Source organism: Vulpes vulpes, chromosome 13 (assembly GCF_048418805.1).
Source record: "Vulpes vulpes isolate BD-2025 chromosome 13, VulVul3, whole genome shotgun sequence".
Taxonomy (NCBI): Eukaryota; Metazoa; Chordata; class Mammalia; order Carnivora; family Canidae; genus Vulpes; species Vulpes vulpes.
This window is the reverse complement of record NC_132792.1, coordinates 117,783,437-117,804,383: the sequence shown is the minus strand read 5'-3', so window position 1 is coordinate 117,804,383 and position 20,947 is coordinate 117,783,437. Positions and strand designations below refer to the sequence as shown.

Genomic DNA, 20,947 nt, shown 5'->3' with positions numbered 1-20,947 from the left:
GAGTGCTTGTCAGCACAGGCCTCGGTGTACCTGGGTGGGGACCCCCAAAGGCAGGGGAGCAGAGACCTTGGGAAGTCTGGGGGTGGCATCCCTCTTGTGATCTGCTCCCCAAGGCAGGTGCATCTGCTTCCAACCAGGGGCGGGCTGGCATGTGGCTGGGCTGAGCCCTGGGGAGCCCTGGGGCCCTTCCCGGAAGCTAGGGGCACATGGCGGCGTCAGTGGGATGTGGGGTGTTGGCAGGGCGCAATGCCAGAAGGAGCAGGCAGTTTTTGTCTGGGTGTGTGTCAACCCTGAACAGCTGGTTCTGACCACCAGGAGGATTCCCAGGTACAGTCTGGGCCTGATGGGGAGAGTGGGGACAGTGCCGAGGCTGACCCGTGACGCCTGCCCTGGGCACAGAGAGCTCTTTGCCTGCCAGCCCTGACTACGCCGTGGTGGAAGGCATGTGAGGGCCCACGCTTGATGCCCCGTGGGCAGCTGCTGCCCTCTGCCCTGGGGCCTCATCTCTATTTTTTTTTTAATTTTTATTTATTTACAATAGTCACACACACACAGAGAGAGAGAGAGAGAGAGAGAGAGAAAGAGAGAGGCAGAGACATAGGCAGAGGGAGAAGCAGGCTCCATGCACCGGGAACTCAATGTGGGATTCGATCCCGGGTCTCCAGTATCGCGCCCTGAGCCAAAGGCAGGCGCTAAACCGCTGTGCCACCCAGGGATCCCGGACCTCATCTCTAGAATGAGGCTAAGGATGTTGCCTTCCGACGGGACTGGCTTATTGTGGGGCCAAGGGGGGGCGGTGAGAACACTTCGAACAATATGAGAAGCTACAAGCGTGGACAGAGGACCTCGGACCCGCCAGCCAGGGACCCAGAGTGCCCTGAAGGTGTCCTGCCTGCAGCCTCTGCCTCCACTGACCCCTAGGGACTGGCCTGCCTGCTACCAGGCTCTCCCCACCTCGGCCAACTGCCCCCACACAGCACGTCCCAGGGTCCTGTCACCTGCACTGTCCCTGACCCAACATTCTGGGACTATCTTTGTGTTGAATGAGGAAAGGACAGGAGATGTCTCTCCTCTTGGGTCTTACTCTCCATTAAAGAGAAAAAAATTGCTTTATGAAGTCTTGTCAGAACACGTTAGTTTAATAACGCATGGATCACGCAAACCTGTGCAGTCCCCAGGGTTCATCCTGGGGGGCCTGGAGGAGTGTGTGGGGTGCCTCCTCTCTCCTGGCCAGCCTTGCTGGCCTACTGTCTGACCCCTGCCATCGGCTGAGAGCTGCCTTCGTCTGGGAGCTGACCTCACAGGTGGAACTGGGAGTCCTCAATGGCCATGGCGCTTGAGAGCGTGTCTGTCTTATGGGGAGCCATCTGGAATGTCCTTAGGTGCCACAGGAAGTGTGGCCTCCCCGGCTGCCCTCTGCCCACTCCGGGCATTGCTTGCCAGGATCTCAGCCTCTGGCTGCCAAGCAGGCCCCACGCTCTGCAGGTCCCTCCCTGCCTCCCTGGCCCCTCACCTGCTGAGAGCTTCCGACCTCATGGGGGCTGAGGTTGAGAGAAGGGAGTGTGAGGCCTGATGCCTGGAAAGCTGGGGACGCGTCTCTGTACAAGGGGGGAGCAGTGGGCTGCATGGTGGCTGCAGGGGTGAGCCCAGGTCTGGGGGAGGCATCCAACCCCATGGAGGCTGAGCGGATCACCAGGACTGCAGGTGGGTAGGCCTTCAGTGGAGTTCCTCCTGGAGATTGGGGGCCGCGCTGAAGGCCAGGACTCACGGGGGCTGTGGATGGTTCAGATGGAGCAGCATGCAGGGCTGTTGGTTACTGAGCCCCCCGCCCCCAAGGGCAGGCCCCGTGCTGAGCCACTTGACACACGCATCTCATTCCATGTTCATGGCACTTTGTGAGGCCAGTGCTCAAAAGTATACATCTGTGAGTGTAGGCTTGGTGTCCCTGCTCCCGAGTAGCCAGGTGGGGCTAAGCCAGACCTCCTGACCATCATGCTTTGTGCCTCTGCTGACACCAACCCAGGCCCTTAGCTCAAGGGTCTTATGGTAACAGGGGTGAGAACAGATGGTGTGTGAGGTGATGGTGGGTGAGGGAGGTGTGGACCAGGAACAAGGTAATTACGGGAGGGCAGGAAGGCTCACAGAGGGGTGGCCCTGACCATCCCCCAGGCCAGATTCTGTGTGGCACCTGGGAAGACACCAGCATGGGCTTTCATGCTGGTGTCAGCTCCATCCTGTCCTCCTCGAGGGGTGGTCCTGGGTGGGGTACTGGTCCTGCTCCAGGGGTCGTGGTTGGGATGGGCAGGTGTGGCAGGTGTGGCTGTGATTTCAGAAGCTAGGAGATGAGCCCACTGACATCTCCAGCCTGGCCAGGCTCCCTGTGTGTTCCCACACCCACACTTGCTCAGACCCAAGGGTAGGAGGTCTGGGGTTCAGAGAGGGGAAGGGACTCACTGCCACATGTGGACTTCTGAGTGTTTCCCTTGTGCCTCACCATGCTCTCAGGGTCCTCTCAGGCCAGGGCTTTGTTTTGGAGAGAACTGAAATGGGGTCATCAGAGGAGGAAGGCACCAAGCTCACAGGGTTCTTGTCTGGGGGTGCTTGGATAGGTGGGGGGGGGCCAAGTGGGAGAGCAGGACCTGGTAGATCAAAAAGATTTTTCTGGGACTCACAGGTGTGGACCGGGATGCTGACCCCATGGCTTCTGTGCAGTATGACTAGAGGCAAGGACTTGGCTGCTCTGAGGATCGGTTTCCTTGGTCACAATAGTACATACCTCGGTGATTCCCAAACTTTGCTACATTTTGGGATCACCTGGGGATCTCTAAGCTGCTGCCACCTGGCTCCCGGCTCCTGCCCCCTGCTGTCAAAGGCCCACGGGCCACCCGGGTGTCAGGGTCTTTAGAAACTCCCCAGGGGACACCGATGATCAGCACAGTTTGGAGCCGCCATCATGGGTCTGTGGGATGAAGGGGGGACCTGGGCTGGGGACTCGGGCAGGGTGTCCATGGGGACACAGTGCCGGAAGGGTCTGGGCGGCTTGAGGCTCTGCAGACCTGAGCTGTCCGGTGGAGGTTGTGCGTCGGCTGGGCTGACCTGCAGGAGGAGAGGGTTCTGCCGCCAGTCTGGGGTCTTTTTCCCTCAGGCAGTCGCTCCTCGCTCATTTTCCTTGAATGGCAGAGATTAGATTTAGCAGATGGGGGAATGAGGGGAATGAGGGGAATGAGGGGGAAACAAGAAGGGGTCCCTGCTCCAGGCAGGGGGCTGGGTAGCTTTCTGTGAGTCATACACCACTTTTCCACTTTCTCCTCCATCCACAAATCCTTCCTGGGCAAAGGTCTTTGACTTCTTTTTACTGCCCCCAAAACACAGTGGATCTTCTAATAGCACAGGCTCTTTGGATCTCTAACCAGCCGGTCACCAAATCCTACCCAAAGTGTACTCAGAACAGATGCCTTTAATAAAATATATTACCTTTAAGCCAGTGTAAACCTGTGGAATTTGTACATTTCTTTTAGAGCATCTCTACAAATTTTACAATATTGAAATCGCCACCCAGTGACCTTTTGGGAAATACTAGATAAATTACAAGAGACAAATAGATAAACCAAACAGGGAAGTACAGTTTCTAACGCTGGTCCTGCTCGGTTCTTAAGCTGCGTCTAGAAACCCCCGACTACCCAGGAGCCCTCCACAGCCTCTGCCGGTGCTGGCAGGAGCAGGTGGCCGCTGACAGGTCTGTGAGGCAGCTCCAGACGGCTCCCTGCTCCGAGTCCTGTCTGCTTCTGTTCTCCATCAGCCCAAACACTTCCTCTGGTAGCCAGGGCCCTGCAAATGCTCTCGGGGTGGTCAGGACTGCTTTGTCTGCTGTGGGTCTGCCCCGGGCATGTGGCCAGGACCCCTTGGCCTTGTAGGTGACAGCTGAGCCTGGCTGAGCCCAGTGACCCTCCGTGGAACATTCTTGAGGTCTGGGCCAGCCCTTGGTCGCCCATGTGTGGACTGCCCACTTTGTGTGCATCCTTCCCCCTGCGGGTTAGGTCCTGGGACCCTCTTGCCCATGGGGCACCTTGCTCCCTACCAGCTGGCGACCATCAGGTGTAATATCCTATTCATACTCTGGGTGGGGAAAAGAAATTTTGAAGGGAAATGATCTATAAAACCACATCTCTGAGAGCGTGGGGGTCTTCCGGGGACTCACTGCTCCTTCCCATCATGGGAGCTGCTCATCTTGCAAGTGCACACGCAGAGCCTTGGATGGGGTGGGGGCAGTGGGCAATGCATCACCCTGCTTCCCCAGGGCTGCTAATTGCACTTCCTTGCTGGCAGCGGCCATGTGTGGATAGGCTCATTTCACGGGTAGGTGAGCTCAGTGGCCAGCTCAGCTGTGTTGCTGTCGCCATTCTGTGACCTGCACCTACATTGACCAGAGGCACTGCCCACGTCTGCGGGGCCTCTGCTGCCGTATTCCCCACACAGACCCCACCACACCGACCCTTGGCTGTGGTCCAAGACCCCTCATGTTAGGGGAGGAAGTGAGGGGAGAAAGAAAATTGGGGGTTGAAGGGTGTCCTGAGGCTACAGGCCCTTCTGTAGGTGGGCAGCTCTGTTAGGAACGGAAAGAAGCCCTTCCCATGCTGCCCAGGGGCTACTCAGATCTCCATGACTATCAACTCCACGCGCATTAATGGAGGTTTTTCTCACATATGGGGCAGCTTGCTAGGTGCTAAGGGTTGAGGAGAAGCCCCAGGATGACCTGGTTCCTACACTCCAGGAGCTCAGAGCCTGGTAAACAGACTGCACTCTGATGCTCTCCTGGGGGTCTGCCACTCTGCTCCAGCTCCCAGTGGAGGAAGCAGAGGGCCACTGTGGGGGCTGCTGGCAGCCACAGGCCCACAGATGGGTCTGGTATGCTGCCTGCGGAACATCGGGCCAGGAGGGCTGTGCTGTGAGCGGGGTTGGGCGGTGAGCAGGTGCCTTGCTTGGGGGTCCGGCTCAATCCTGCAGACCCTGGAGCCCCAGGGGGATTTAGGCCATCGGGAGGCACACTTTGCACCTTCTGTGACCTGGGGTGGAATCCACATGGCTTTCAGGAGTGCAGGGTGAGGGTCCATGTTCGGACCCACAGCTGGCTGATTGCACCAATCCGGGCTCATCTGATGGGCAGACCATAGCACTGACGTCCTCCAGACCTGAGACCACCACTCCATGAGGCCCCCACACCCTCTATTCCCTACTTGTTTGTGCACCTCTGGCCACCTGACCCATGTCTCCAGCTATCCCCCCACGTTCACAGCTGGTGGCAGCTGGAGGGAGCAGGGTGAGTTCCTCAGGAAGGATGTGTCCTCCTGACCCTGGGGCTCAGGCTGCCTGGCCTCCTCCAGCCCTGCAGGAACGCCCACCTGGCTCAGCCCAAGGCCAGCCGGGCCCCATCAGGGAGACAAGTCTCCTGGGGCCCCCTGTCTCCCTGACCCCAAGTGACACAAACAGCTAAAGTGGAGTGGCTGCCTGGAGGTGTGGACACTGCTGCTTCTCTGTGCTAATGGGGTTCAGGCTCGGGGTGCCACTGTCTGTGCTGGGTGCTCAGGAGCTTGGCACCCCCCACCCCACCCCAGCCTCTGGCACCTGCAGGGAATGGCTAGGGGTGGGAGGGACAGGCTCTCCTCCATGAGCACCACTTCTCCCACTGCCTTGTCGGCCTTGGTGCTGGGTCCCAGAGCTTCTCCAGGGTGGGGAACCTGGTGGGGGCTGCTTGGGATTTCTGTTCTCCTAGTCTTTGCTCACAGCTGTTATATGTAAAGGCTTAAACAATGTGTTCTAAGCAAGGAAACAATCGTTTAGTCGGTGGGATGAGGAAGGTGATGGTGGCACTGCCCACCTGCCCACGCACCCTTTGTGCAGTTCACTGCCCAGAGGGCGAACCTACCCATTTGTTTGTTCACCATGTACTTGTCGAGTACCAGGTAATGGGGACAGAGACACAAGTAGGATCCAGACCCTGCACAGAGTAGCCTGGAGTCTGGGGTGACTACCCATGGAGTCCAGGGGCTGCGGGGTCTCAGCTATTGCCAGCCCTGTTCTTGGGAAACAAGGAGGTACCTATGGTGCAGGAAGGAAGTTATGTGGGTGAGGAGCGCGAGGCGGGGCGGGAGAGGGGACACAGCAGAGGGGAGGCAGCCAGCACCCCAGCCCCTGGCTCCCTGCTGTAGCTCCAGCCAAGGCCAGTGAGGCCCCCATGGCGGTGGAGGTGGGCTTTGCCCTGGCAAGCTGTGTCCCCCAGTGCCTTGTGTCCCATCTGTGTGGTGAGGCTTGGGGCTACGGGAAGATTTTTTTTTTTTTTTTTTTGCTACGGGAGGATCTTGGTGATTGGCTCTGAGCTACGGTTCTATGTCCAGCACAGGGCACAGTAGAGCTGGGGCATGAGCTCCTCGGGTGGCAGGTGTCCCTGTCTCACCCAGATGGGGCCCTAGGGGTCCTGTGGTGGCCTTGCCAGCACAGGGCTTCTGGGTCTCCTCCTGCCATGGACTCAGGCAGCCTGAGCCCCAGGGTCAGGAGGACACATCCTTCCTGTGCTCTCCTGGGGGTTCCTGGGAAAGGGTCAGGTATAGGCTGACTCTTCGTGGACTGAGTCCATGGCAGGCCTCAGAGGCTGTCCCTTCTGTTCTGCCCCAAAACCTGAGGTCACTTTCAGGGGTCTCATTCACAGGTCTGTGAAGAAGACAATACTTTGGCAGCACGGTGTTAGAAGATTTGGGGTCCTGAGCTGTGTGACCCTGGGTCATTGTGGGAGTACCCCAAGTCTCAGTTTTCCTATCTGTGAGATGGGAATGCCTGTCCCTATCTCCCAGAAATGCTTTGTAAACAGGAAGACCCTCAGCTAATATCTGGGACACAGTGATCCAGTAGCAAATATATTCTGATATTTGGGCCTCTCCATCACCATGGCCTCTTCTGTGCTGAGAAGGTTGGCGAGGGAAGGCAGGAGAGGCATGTGATTGTCCACGACAGACATAACAGGAAAGCATGATGGAGAATCACTCTGAACACAGGCACTGCACTCATGAGCGCCGGGTCCACTCATGAGGCTTGTCTAGAAGATGATGCCTGTCCACGAGCCTGGGAGCAGGAACTGTGGCCAGGGGTCTGCTCACGGCCACCAGGAAGCCTGCCCTTCCATTGCTGGTGGTGGGTGTGGACACTGGGGCGTGTGGGGCAGAAGGGCAGGGCTGGGCCCTCTGGCCTCTTAGACCCTCTGGCTGCAGATACTCTGTACGTATGTAGTGAAATGGTACAAATCACGGTCTAGGCCAGGAAACTCTGAGGAGTAGTTACTATTCATATTGATAGTTATGCCAGGCAGCAAGTGTACACTGGCCTCCGGGGCCACTGGGGGGCACGGCCACCCCTTTAGATGCCTGGACCCAGTGGTAGAGCATGTCCGTGTCCACTGTCTGGTCTTCCTCACAGGAACTCTGGAAGCAAGAGAGGATGCTTCCTCTGTGCTGGTGAACGTTAGCAACAGGGACGGAGCAGGGCCGGCCTGCTCTGGGCTTTGGCCTGGCTTCCCTGTGGCCGGCTGGGGACAAGTGGGACTCAGGGGGAGGGCCTGCATGCTTGGGGAGCACGGGGCATGGGCCTCCACTTACCTTGTGACTTCACCAAATTGTACAGTCATTCCATGCCTCAGTTTCCTTATTTGTCAGATGGGGACAGGAGTTCCTTGTGAGGCTTGAGATCCTATGTGAAAATGGGTGAAAATGGGTGTGAGAGGCCACAGGTCTCAGGAAATCCTGGTGGGCTTTGCATCTGGAGGCTGTCTGTCCCCAGAGGAGCATCCTGTCAGAGCCATGGGGTCTTGCCTTGGAGCAGCTCCAATGTGAGCGCACTTGGGGGTGAGCACCTGCCGTAAGGTTGGGGCCATGTCATGTTCTTACAGGAAAGAAGCAGGTAGAATAAACTCCTGGTGGAATTGGGACTGGTGTGGACGAGTTCTGTCCATGCTGCATGAGGTGGGGCTGCACCCCGGGGACCCTCAGGCCATGCTTGAGGCTTGATGCTCTGCACAGACAGGCAGCCCGGGACCTTGCTCAGACAGGGGCTGGGATGTGGCTCTGGGGTGCCGCTGCTGGAAGGCCGGCACCTGCAGCCACGGTTCGGTGCCAGAGTTGGGAGGGAGGAGGTCAGGAAAGGACGTATTCATGGTCGGCACCACTTCCCCTGATGTGGCCCTGCACTCGCACATGGTTGAGGGGCTGGTGCCAAAGGTGAGGAGGCCACGGAGCTGGGTCTCCGCACGGCAGCCCTTCCAGTGCTGGGCTGCACCCAAGTGCCTGCTCTTCTCTGCCCATGGGTTATTTTTCCAGAACATTTCCCTTTGTTTAGGTTTGAGCTCTGATACTTTTGAGCAAAAATAAGATGGAGAACCTATAGTACGTTGGGACTGTGTCCCCTGTGTTGCCCTGAACCATGGAGGAAGGGCCCAGGTCCCAGACCTGGTGGAGTGGCGCGGGCAGCCTGTCCTGATAGGTGGCCAGGACAGGGATGGGGGACTCAGGGCAGGGTTGGCCTCATGTACTGCTGCTGTATGGCCTGGAGCCGGATGCAAGGACACAGCCCCTCTTTGGGCCTCATCTCCTTGCCAGGAAGGCAGGTGCATGGGGCTAGCTGGCCCTTCCAAGGACGTCTGGGAGGCTCTGGTCAGCCTCGGGGACACCTGTGGAGCCAGCCTGGCTGCAGTTTTCCCACATATGGGATTCTTGGGCATCCTAAGATTTTCATTTGGCCCAACATTGCCAGGCTCAGGGGACGATGTTGCCCTGTGCAGGGAGAGAAAGGGGCCTGGCTCTGGGCACCAGGCTGGGGTGGGCTGAGAACCCCACAGTGGAGTCTCTGTTGAGGCTGGAAGTACGGATGTCCTTGCATTGCTTCTGCCATCCTGTCCCTGTCGGGGTAGCAGAGATGGGGCTGTGGGCCCAAGAGGGAAGGGAAGGGGAGGGTGAGGGGTGAGGGGCGGGGATGGTCTGCAGGCCCTACCTGGCATCTCTGGAACCAGCATGGGCTTCTCTGCCCCTCAGGAGATGCCAAGTTACATCTGTCCGAGGGTAAAACTACCAGATCTGGGCATATGGAGAACACACAAATAGGGAAGACAGGGTGGGTGGGAATGCCCCAGCGCTCAGGTTTGAAGCTTTATTTTGACTGAGGCTGGTCTGGGCAGGTGCTAAGCAGCCTCACTGGGCCTCTGTGTCCTCACACATAGCCTAGCATGTGTGGCTAGCTGATCTCAGGAGGCCTCCAGGCCTGGCGTTCTGTGCTGCTGTGAGTGTTTGTCTCGGGGAGCGTCTCACTGATCAAGGACTCTGGCACCAGCGTCTCTGATGCCACAGTCAGAGTGAGGCTTCACAGAAGCATGTGTTTGTTTAGCTTTACTGTGTGCTGCATACCCAAGAAGGCGAATCCAGGTCTTTGAGAAAGTCAGGGCCTTCCAAAGTAGAGATGGGCTGTCTTGATAGGAAGGGAGTTCCCCGTCCCTGGAGGTAATCAAGCAGACTGGGTGACTGCATGCCAGGACTCTCCTAGAGTCATGGGGTATTTAACTCATTCCCTTTTCACGCTGAGATTCTGGGGCTCCACAAAGGTGCATGATTGCCTGTTTGACAGTGGCTCCCGGAGGCTGTGGTGGTGATCCCAGCTTTCCAGGATTTTCTTGTGAGCCTGGAGCAGCAGTCCCCATCCTGGCCTGCACATGAGAGTCTCTAAAGTATTTATTTAATTTTTTTAAAATTATTTATTTATTTACGATAGTCACACACAGAGAGAGAGAGAGAGGCAGAGACACAGGCAGAGGGAGAAGCAGGCTCCATGCACCGGGAGCCCGACGTGGGATTCGATCCCGGGTCTCCAGGATCGAGCCCCGGGCCAAAGGCAGGCGCCAAACCGCTGCGCCACCCAGGGATCCCTCTCTAAAGTATTTAAAACCTCGGTGCCTGCGCCTCCCCGCAGATTCCGACTGAACTGCTCTGGAGTGGGGCCGAGGTCCCTCCATTCTGGAATGGCCTGGGTTGGAGGTGCCTGGCGGGCTTCCCTTGCACTGCCAGCCACCTGCTGGGCTTGGGGGACAGACGCCCCTGGATTCATGGCGTGGAGTTCGAGCCAGAGGCCTTCTCACACCCGCTCCCCCAGCGCACGTTTGTAAAGTGCTGCCTTCACGTCCAGAAGAGTCCTTGGTGGGCCAGCTTTTGGTGCTGTGGGAGGGCAAACAGCAAACTGCCGTCTGAAAGACCTCATCGTGCCTATCCTACCTGCCACGTGGCAGGCATGTAATAAAAACTGATTGAATTGCAGGGAGTCTTTGCCAATGTTGAAGTGAGGCAGGAAAGTAAACTATAAATAAGCACGTAGTCGAGAATTCATGATGTGCCAGCTCCCCTCTGCTCAGACCTTGTAAAGGAAACCATCTCCTTAATTGGAATTACATGTGTGGCCTTGGGGGTGCCCTATCTGACTTGATATTTTGGTACCACAGTCTCCCCAATGACCTTTTTTACTTCCTTGGGGCATCAGGCAGCAGGAGAGCCAGGGCTTGTGGTGGGTTGTGTCCTCCTAATTGGTGTCCTGGCCGTCACGCCAGCCTCACTGAGCATCACATGGTCCCCTCTGCTTAGACCCGAGTGTCCTTGTTATTAACTGTGTGGTGTCCCTCAGACATCAGGTTCTGTCTCCTTCTGGGAATGACAAAGGGGAGGCCACAGAGAAATGCCCCAAGCCAATTTAGCTTGATGGTTTTTTTTTTTTGGGGGGGGGGGGAACCACTGGATTCCTTCACTCCACACACATCTCCGCCTGCCCTCCCCACAGTGGGCCTGGCCCTGGCTGCGCATGTGTGGGGATGATACAGACCCCAGCCCTGACCTGAGGCTCTTTCTGGTCTGTGGTGTCAGTGACAGAGCTTCAGCGGTGACATGATGGGAGCCTTGTCAGGGGGCAGGTGATACACGGGATTGGTCCCACTGGGGAGGCTGGCCTGGGACCCACTGGGTGGAGGGAGCACAGACCTGTGGGTCCAGCTCCCCTTAGGGCCTGGAATCCAGTCCCTGGCTTCTCATCGCTCAGGATTGGTGGGCACGTGACTGAGCATCCTCAGGCCCCATGGGGTTGCTGGGAGGGTTGAGAGCAGTGGCCACAGTGCCTGGCCGCAGTGAGCACACAGTCCGTGTAGGCCGCTGCCTTCACTCTACCCTCTAGTTTCCACATCTGGAAAGTTAAGATGGAAGTGTCCACCTGCTTCACACTTCTCAAAAACGCACCAACTGCATTCAAATAGGTAACATTTAACTAGTATTTGTTGACCTACTATGTGCCTGATGACACCCTATGTACGGGGATGTGGAAGTGGAAGGATTGGAAACCCCTGTCCTTCTGGGGCTTCCACCATGCCACTTGAGCCAGTGCACATAGTGGGCAGATCTGGCACCCATGGTGGTGGGAGCTGGCCATCCTGGCAGAGGTGCGGCTGCCCTGGCGAGGTGGGGAGGTCTGCTGCTCCATGTAAGGCCACCCTGCAGAGCATCCAGGTCAGGATCAGAGCTCCCAGCTCAGCACCCAGAGACTGGGGAAGGGGTGAGTGGCTGTCTTCCCATGGGCATAGGTCAGGGCCCTTCTCCTGGCCCCTGTCAGGTAGCTCTCATGGTGTTCCTGCCGGCATTTGGGCCAGAGAGGAGGGTGGCCACTTAGCCTCACTCTGTGCTGAGAATATGCCTCACGCACCGCAGGCTCAGTGGGGCAGTGAGTGGAGCAGGAACTTGTCTAGGGAGAGGTGCTGTCTGCATCCCTATCTCACATTCGGGATGGACAGTCAGGAGCCCCTCCTCTGGTACACATCATGCCTGGTCACCTAAGGGCTGCCTATAGGCCTTCTCTCTCCACTGGGCTTCTTAGCCATCTCTGACCATCCCAGCCCAGCTTCTCCAGGCCCTGCTCACCTGCCCCTTCATCTGCTTGGTGGGATTCAGGCTCAGCAGGCGGGGTGGGGGGTTGGGGGGATGGAGGAGGTGAGGAATCCTTGGTATTGCACGAGTACTCGGCACAGGGCCTGGCCACGGCTATGTGCGCAATAAACACGCATAGGGTGAATGGGTCAGTGAATGAATGGCCCACTGCGGGCAGCCACAGGTGCTTTTCTGAAATATCTGGGGAGCATCTTTGTAAATTGCTGCAACCTTAAACCACTGGTATGGGAAGCACGGGAGAGTCGGTGGTGTGGTGGGGGCAGAGAGCAGCACCAAGGAAGGCCTCCTTCCTGTGTGGAGTCCATTAGCAAGCGTCTGGTTAGGATGGCCATTCTGGAGCTGGAGGATTAGGCTGAGGCTGAATATCAGCCAAGTTTGGAGCCTCTCCATGAAATAAGGAAAAGTTGACCTTATCCGATAGAAAACATTTCTAAATCTATGATCTCCCAGATTGCATGCACAACATGCAGATCTTAGTTCAGGAAATGAAGACTTTGGGTAACATCGTCTCTTCCCTCCCAGGAGTTCAGGCCCGTGGCGGAGACCACGAATGGAGCACAGGTGCATGCATGTGTGCAGGTACACACCTGGGGGGCATTGCTTGGTTGAGGGGCACCCACACACCCCTACCTTGGTTAAACTTCTCTTCATCCCCACAGGCCTAATGTCCCAATGAGCCAAACATGTTTTGGACTTGGGCATCTCTGGGAAGATCTACCGTAATCGTTACAAGTCAGGCCTGTCTTTGGAAGCTACAAGTCTGGTGCAGAAGCAGGGAACACACTTCTCCGTGCTCCACACAGCCTCGGGGAAGTACAGCCTCAGGGGAGGACATATCTGCGCCCCTGAGTCCTCACAGCAGGGCAGGGTGGGCAGGGGTGCTTGTGCATGACCGCGGCTCGGGATCTGGAGTAATCCTGGGTTCTCGAGTCCTGCCTTGCTGGATTGGGTAACGTCTTGGATCTTCTGCTTCCTCCTCTGTAAAAGTGGCTTAACTATGCCCACCTTACACGGCAGGCCCCTATGTGGTGCTGTAGTACAGGTGGATGTTGACCCTGAGAGGTCAGCCCCAGGGGACGGCTGTGGCCACCTCTGCCAGGATGACTGTACAGTCTCAGTCAGCGGGGGAGGAATGGCATATAGGAAAATTCTGGTATATAGCTGAAATCAGGGTTAGCTGTGTGACTTGGAAAAGTCACTTTGTCTCTCTGATTCTCGGCTTCTTTATCAGTAAAATGGAGACATTGTGGACTTGTATGTAGGATGAGCATGTGAGAAGCCTCGTCTGGGACCTGGTACACAGTCGGTACTCAATAAACGTCGGGTAAAAGCAATTTGTTATTAAGTAATTTCAAGAAGTACCTATGAAGCACCTGTTGTACACAGAGCTTGGATGTAGCACAGTGTCACATAGTGTCTGTGGGGCTACAGCTTTCCCTGGCTGGTTATACAGCCACATGCTGCAGGTTGTGTGCTAGGACGCTTTAAATAGTATGATACTATATTCTCAGTCCTTTTTATGTTAAAAAAGTACAACATTTAAAAATAATTGGAAATACTGTATATGCAGCTTTGGTGTCTGGGCATTTCAGTTGATATTATATCATAAGTCTTTTCTCTTCACGTATTCTCTACAGAAATGGTTTTAAGTGGCTGCCTAGTGCTCCATCACTGGCTATTCTCAAATTTACTTAAGCACTCTCATAGTGTTGGGCATTTAGGAATAAATGGCTTTTAAAAATGACTCATCTGCGGGGATGTAGTTCCTAAGCATTCCTGCATATTAAGGTCACTACTCTGTTGTTGATCCTTTGACTGGAGCACCCCCCCCTCAGTCTTTCTGCCCCTCTGGCCCTTCGGATCAAGGTGGCAGGTACCCCCATGTGTTGTTTGGCGGCTAATTAGTGGGCTTCTGTTCCCCAGATGAACCATCTCAATTTCAAGCTTCTTTGGAGCTGAGGCAGCAAGGAAAAGATGATAATTCAACATTTTAACAAATAGAAAACATTTCTAGCCCAGCCAGACTTGTGATGTGTTTTCCAGCTCTTAAAAATTGTTAATGGTTTATTTTTCATTGACATGTAGTAGAATGCAAGGAAGTCTGCAAGGAGGCAAGTGTCCTGCTGCTCCAGGGCAGAGCTTGTCTCCCTGTGGGCTGGAGCTGACCCAAACCAAGAAGCAGGTGGAAGTTGCCTCTTATGTAAAAGCTTTGAGTTTTAGAACAAAAGGAAGAGGCTCAAAGGAGGGGAGACAGCACCTGGCCCCTTTCCCTTTACCTCTTCCTCTAAAATGTTGGAAATAGACTTGGATTCTGATTTTAGTTCATTTCTGCCAAAAGAAACAAATTAGAGGTTGAAATGTGTAGCTGATCCCAAGCCCTTCCCAGGGGAGGTGTGATGCTCCCCAGATGCCTTCAGCTCCCTTGGCGGGAGAAGTTAGGGTCATTTCTGCCTCAAGAACAGTGTGAGCTGTCCCCATTGGCTCCTGGAGGGAGGTTTGTCTTGTTCTGAGATAGTGTGAGTTCAGAGCTTGCTGTCTCCAGCCCTCTGTCGGTCAAACCTCTAGGTCAGGTGGTGTCTCAGGCACGCAGTTGTGCTTCCAAAGACAGAACCTGCATGAAGTCTGCATGTCTGCTCTGTGTGCTCAGTGCCCACAGCCAGAGCTCTGGACACCTCCACATGTGTGTGTGGGGCCAGCAACCACAGGCTGTGCTTCATCACCTGGTGGACTATGGAGGCTCAGCAAAAGCTGGCTCAGGTATAGACTGTTGTGTGCAGAATGGAGACCTCCCTCCCTGCCTTGGATGAACCCGCACACGGGCTTGGGGCTTGTGCGTGAGCCAGGTGGGAAGCTCCTGGCAGGCAGGGCACTCTCCAAACATCCTGTAGCTCTAGCACATCCCATTGGTGCTCAAGCAGTGAGAAGGCCTTGAAACTTCATGAAAACAATTTCATCCATTGCCCCTTGGGCCCCAGCACAATTTTGTCTGGCACAAAGGGGACCCTGCCCAGGAATTGTATCATATAAATGAATGTTGGATTGACAGACCCCAGGGAGAGGCTCTTCCTTGTCTCCACCAGGGGTGGGGGGTGGGGGGGGTGGGGTAGGGGGTGGAGCATGGGGTTGGGTATCTGCAGGTCCAAGCCCTCCCCTCACTCCAGAGCTAGCCTCGCTGGATCCCACCACCTAACCCTGCTGACCTGAGCCACCTATCGCTCTGCCCTGTGTGCTTTCGGGGACTCCTTCCATCCAGCCCTCCCCCGCCCTGCTGTTGGCGTCACTTGGCAATTCATCGCAACCTGCCTTGGAAATACTTTCCATTACTGTCCTGAGCTGTCATTCAGATCTGCTTAAGTGGGTACGACCTTCGCAGAGCAAGCCTGAGGGCTTCTGGGCAAGGCTCGCATCAGAGACCTTGGCTTTGAACTCTGGCACAGGCCACCTGCCCCAGAGCCTTGTCCCGTAAAGTCTGTGAGGTTGGGATAGAGGCCAAGGGCTGTTGTGAGGGTGGATGAGAGCAACTATGTGAAACCTCGTAAGCTATAAGGTGCTTTACAGAAATCAGGTGTGATTATGAGCAGCAGTGCGTGAGCACGGGGTGTTGCTTGTATGAGTGAGTGCTCAGGAGTTCAGGCTGCATTCTCATCTTCCCTTGGGTCCTGAGTCGTCCCAACTTCCTGGCTTCCAAATGCCCAGCAGGGCACCGTGTCCTGGTCTGGACACCCTGAACCTGCAGAGGATGCCAAGTGAGTGACGGAAGCAGCCATGCCTCCCATGGCCAAGCCCTGGTCTAGGGACTTGGCCTTGATTTTTCCCAGCAACCCTCTGAAGCAGGCACTGGTGTTACCCGCCCTGGACACATTAGACAGTTGAGGCAGAGAGAGAGAGAGATGTGGAGTGAGCAGCCTAAGATCATATAGCCAGGAGCCCTGGAGGTTCTCTGTGCTGCACTGGGGCTGGAAGATGCAGGGAACCCTGGGGGCTCCCCCGCCTGCCCTCCCTCCACAGGGGGGACCCCCTTGCTCCCCAGCAGCTCTTCTGCCGCCCTGATCCCTCCCTGTTCTTGACCTAAAATGGGGGATGAGTGCACCTGCCAGGACGTTCAAATTCATGCTTAAGAAAACCCTGCGCTGGCAGAGATGGGAGGATCAGGGAAAGACAGGCCCATGCTGGCGCGATACTGATGCCCTAACCATAAAATAGCAGCACAAAAAGGAATTATGTTCATATGATGTATGAGCACGGAGGCAAAGTCCTATACGCTCCATCAACAAACAGCCACGGAGAGCGAATGCGAGGTGTCCTGCCCAGCAGCCTCCATCCCAGGAACGCAAATAAGCTTTAACTCTAGAAAACAGAGGCTGAGGGGGCTGCTTGGGTCCAGGCCCAGCCCAAAAGAGGGCCGGTGACCCCAAGGGAGGGCTGGTAACTGCGCCCATGTCCCCCTCCCCCTTGGCAGAGCCCCTTGCTGGCCCCATTCCTGGCTGTCCTAATTCCCTTTCTGTTTCTCCTGCAGGATTCCATGTTTTCCTTGGCCCTGAAATGCCTTATCAGTCTGTCTACCATCATCCTTCTGGGTTTGATCATTGCCTACCACACACGGGAAGTCCAGGTAGGTGCTGGCCCCTCCCCTCCTGGTGCAGTGCCCATGCTTGCCCCTGGGAGGTGGCTTGCATGAGTGTGCAGGAGGGCTGGTCATGGCTCTTCCCTTCCAGTTTGGACCCTCATGAAGGGGGGATCTGGGGCTGCCCTGTGGCTTTAGAACGGCTGTGACAGCCTCTTTGTTTGGAGGTCGCAGAAGCAAACATGGCTTTGTGATTTGGCGGGCAGTCCTCGCCAGGATCCTTACCCAGCACCCCTGCACTATGAGAAGGCCTCAGGAGTTCCTTTGCCTTTCCTGCCTCTTGCTGGACCTTTTCAGAGCTTGACCCACTGACCCCCACTGAGGCAGACCTGTCCCGTGTCCCCTTGCATGCACCTATACTCTCAAAATGCACCAAATCCTACCAGCAGTCTGTAGTTCTGACTTTACCCCCATTGAACCCTGAAGGCGGGGAAGGAGTCATTTTCTAGGTAGAATACAAGTCTGATGTGGGCGAGGGGGCTGCCATTTCCTCTGCTCAGAGGTGACTCAGCTCCCAGAGAGATTTTGGGTGCCCTTCCAGTCTGGTGGACGGGGGCAGGGGCCCTCTGGGCTGGGAAGGGCAGGCAGGAGTCCATAGATCTGCATCCTCTTCCTGGGACACCGGGGTCCCCCCATTGCCCTGCCCTGCCGACTGACCTGCTCCAGATGCTTTTCCTCACATGCATGTGAGTCTGGATATAATCCCGGTCCCTTGGCTGGAGGAGGGCTGCTAGATCCACATCTGGGCCACAGGCGACACATTGACAAAGACCAGAGCTTGGTCAGAAAAACTGGGTTGAGTCTCAGCCAGGACCTCTTCCCACAGCATGTCTTTGGCCAGCCCTGCAACCTTTCTCTGTCTGGAGCACCTTTGCTGGGAGGACAAGATGGGGAGTGCTCTGTGAGCCGGAAACACTAATCTCCTCTCTGTTGTTATGGGGCTTTCTGGGGCTTTCTGGGTGGGGTGGCTGCAGAGGCAGGGGTGGAGGTGTCAGGGGCCCTGGGGTGGGCCTGGATGGCTCCAGGCTGTCAATGACCAGAGCACTCTCTAGTCTCCAGGGGTTGCAGGCTTTCAGACAGAATGTGTACTCAGAGGGCTGTGTCAGACTCTACCAGAGAGCTTCCTTCACAGGGCTGGATCTACGTGGAACTGGTGGCTTTTGATCCAGACTGCTGTCCAGCCAGCCCCAGGCAGGACCCAGCACAGGCAGGAGGGACAGGCTTAGGAACCGACGGAGGCCAAGAGTCACCATCCAGGCCCCAGGCCAGGTCCCACCCTGCCCCAAACCAGCCATGGGGCCTGGGATGCCCTCCATCCCTCTGCAGCCCTACGTCCTCATCTGGAGGGAGCCCATTTGCTATGTATGCCCCTGCCCTGGGGGAAGATGTCGCCCAGGCCCAAGAGGAAAGGCAGGACCTGGCCTGGCCCAGCCCAGGGCAGTGCCACCATGTCCTTCAGCACCCTTGGGGCCCGGCTCATACCCAGTATCTATGGCGCCCTAGTTACGGGTAGCAGAGGACACTGCTTCCTTTGGCCACTCATCATGGCCCGGAACTCACAGTTTAGAGAAACTATGTGAAAGCAATGGCATCGAGTCCTGGCTCAGACCCTTCAGCCTGCATGACCCTGGGTTAGTGACAGCTTCTCCAGGCTCAGTCCCCATGTGAAGGATGGAAGTCACATCACCCACTTTGCTGGACTCTGAGAGTCCAGGGTAGGTGTTTGAGAAATGGAAACTGGTGGCCTTCCTGTGACCTCTGCTCCCCCCACTTCCAGGTGGGCTCATCCGTGCACCAGGTGGGTCCACCAGGTGGGCACCTAGTCCTGCAGGAGGCTGGACCCCCCTTGCCCTGCCCTGGCTTGGGGTTTGCCTGCACCCTCAGCCTGCTGGAGCTGTGCCTTGTGGCCTTGGGGCCCTGTCACGCGGGGAGTCAGCGGTCCCTGGCTCCCACTGTCCCCTTACCTTTCCAGTAGGGCTATTTCCACCCAGAGCTGGGCCTTCTCCTGCCTGAGGGACGTGGGAACAGCTTCGGTCCCCATAGTCAGTGTGGGAGGCTTGTTCCTACAGGCAGGTCCCTCGGATGTATCCGGCCCAGCTATATTGCCGTTCTTGGTTCTGTGTCTTTCTCCTGAAACTTAGGGAAGGCAATGTCATTAACCTTTGCATTTCCCCAGACCCGCAGTGTCTGACAGAGAGCAGGGGACTGTGGTGCACATTTTGAATATAAGGGTGCTGATTCAAGATGTCCAGTGTCCAAGCACTTGGGACTGCTCCTTGGCCCTGTGATCTTGGCCTCGGTTCCTCGGGGATCCTAAGCTTCCCAAGTTCTAACCTCCTGGTTTAGTTCTGGGCCTGCAGCAACTGGGGACCTGCTGGTGAGTGTCTAGAGGGCAGTGCTGGGGCACCTGCAGGGGTGAGGCCGGGCAGCCAGCTTCTTCTCATCTGGGGGGACCGGGGTGGGGTACATCTGCTCCATGGGCTTGGTGGCAGGGTCTTGTGTGGAGGATGCACTTACCACTGACTTGGCTCAGTTTTTTTTTTTTTTAATATTTTTATTTATTTATGATAGTCACAGAGAGAGAGAGAGAGAGAGAGAGAGAGAGAGGCAGAGACACAGGCAGAGGGAGAAGCAGGCTCCATGCACCGGGACCCCGATGTGGGATTCGATCCCGGGTCTCCAGGATCGAGCCCTGGGCCAAAGGCAGGTGCCAAACCGCTGCGCCACCCAGGGATCCCGCTTGGCTCAGTTTTAGCAGAGACCCAATTAACTGTGTCTGCACCTCTTATCTGCCCCCCCCCCCCACTCTCACACACCTGAGGCTGGGTATCTTTTGGAATAGTATTCTTACTGTCATTTTGGATGGCTTATGTTCTTGAGGCAGTATCCTGAAATTGGGTAGCTCTTCAGCAAACTCTAGCTTCCTGTAGTAGGGCCTCAGGCTTGGAAGGCTCCCAAAGGTGCCTTCACCTTCTCAGGCTTGGAAGGTCCAGAGGTGACCTGTGCTGGATCACCTGTAGCTCTGAGGACATTGCCTGTGACAGGGAGCCACTGCCTCTTAAGGGGGCTCCTTCCCTGGTTGAGGAGGGCTCCTCCCTTGGTCGAGGTGGGGGTCCTTCCCGGGTCGAGGGGGGCTCTCCTTTGATGAATAGCATGGGTTTTTGGAAAGTCTGCCCTCCCTTGAAAGGAAGTGGGCCTCCCCAGAACGCCCACCCAGCCCTGGTGCCCACACCCCCCACAAGGCGGCCTCTGTCGTTTGAAGATGGCTGCCCCATTTCTCCTCAGGTTTTCCTGCTTGGGTCTTTGTAGCATGGAGATTTCAAAGGCTCAGGTATCTGTTATCCCCAGGCCAGTGTGACCTGGAAAGAAATGAAAACACAAAAACAATGCATTTCATTTATTTTCCAAAACTTTGAAAATGGTGTTCTTCCTAGGAGAGTCCCAGTAACCATGCAGTCTAGTGTCACCACCCACCCTGGTGGTCAGGCTGGCCTCCTGTCCCTAGGCTGCAGAGCCTCATGTTGGAAGCTGCTAACCAGGACACAAGGTTGAGCTCCTTGTCCCTCGCTCTTGCACTGGCCACACCTGTGGTGAAGTCCACGGTGTGTGGAACTGGCCTGGGAGCCCTCTGCTCTGCCCTGGAAACCCGAAATCACCTGTGCTTCCCCGTGGTTGCCACCCTTGAGCGAAGGTGGCTCTGACTCATGTCTGTGGTTCCATCCCAGAAGGCAGGATAGCAGGGGGTGGAGAATGAGGACTTCAGGGTAGCTGGGTTTGGGTTCAGATCATGCTCTTTGTGCATTTCAGTGCCTCTGGTGGTCTTTAGCAAGTTACTTAATCCCCCTTAGTCAACTCCCTCCCTGCAAAATGGGGCTGGTCATGGTCCCTACCGCAAAGGGTTGTCGTGTGTTAGAGAATTCACACAAAACACCTGAGCTTAACCAAGGACGTGTTCCATGGCAGGCAGGGTGATTAAGACACCTCAAAAGAAAGCAAGACCCTGAGCTGGGAGTCTGCAGAGTGTGCCCCAGCTGTACTCTGCACATGGTCCTGGGCAAGAGGACACGGATCTATGGAGTATGGGCAGCAGCAGTGGGAACTGTGGAAGAATTTCAAGCTTGGTGATGCTTTGAATGAGGGTAAGACAAGAGCCAGGACAGGAGGGGCTGTGCAACAAGGGATGTTGAACAAGTGAAATGGACTAGACTTGGTCATCTATTAGGATGGAGGTCCTGTGTGTAGAAGCGGAGGGGTCTCCTTGCTGCTTGGGTAGCTTGGGGGTTGGGACTGCCATTCAGATTGAAGCCACAGAAGGAGG

General features: G+C 56.1%; 1 protein-coding gene across 3 annotated transcripts in view; it reads left to right on the top strand.

The window, feature by feature from the left end:
- Positions 1 to 20,947, top strand: part of KCNN3 (potassium calcium-activated channel subfamily N member 3) — a 166,491-nt gene that overhangs the window by 59,461 nt on the left and 86,083 nt on the right. For all 3 annotated transcript variants that reach the window (XM_025997170.2, XM_072732466.1, XM_025997169.2), the window contains exon 2: positions 16,522 to 16,617. In XM_025997170.2, coding sequence (XP_025852955.1) covers positions 16,522 to 16,617 — 96 coding nt within the window. The remainder of the gene's footprint in view (positions 1 to 16,521; positions 16,618 to 20,947) is intronic.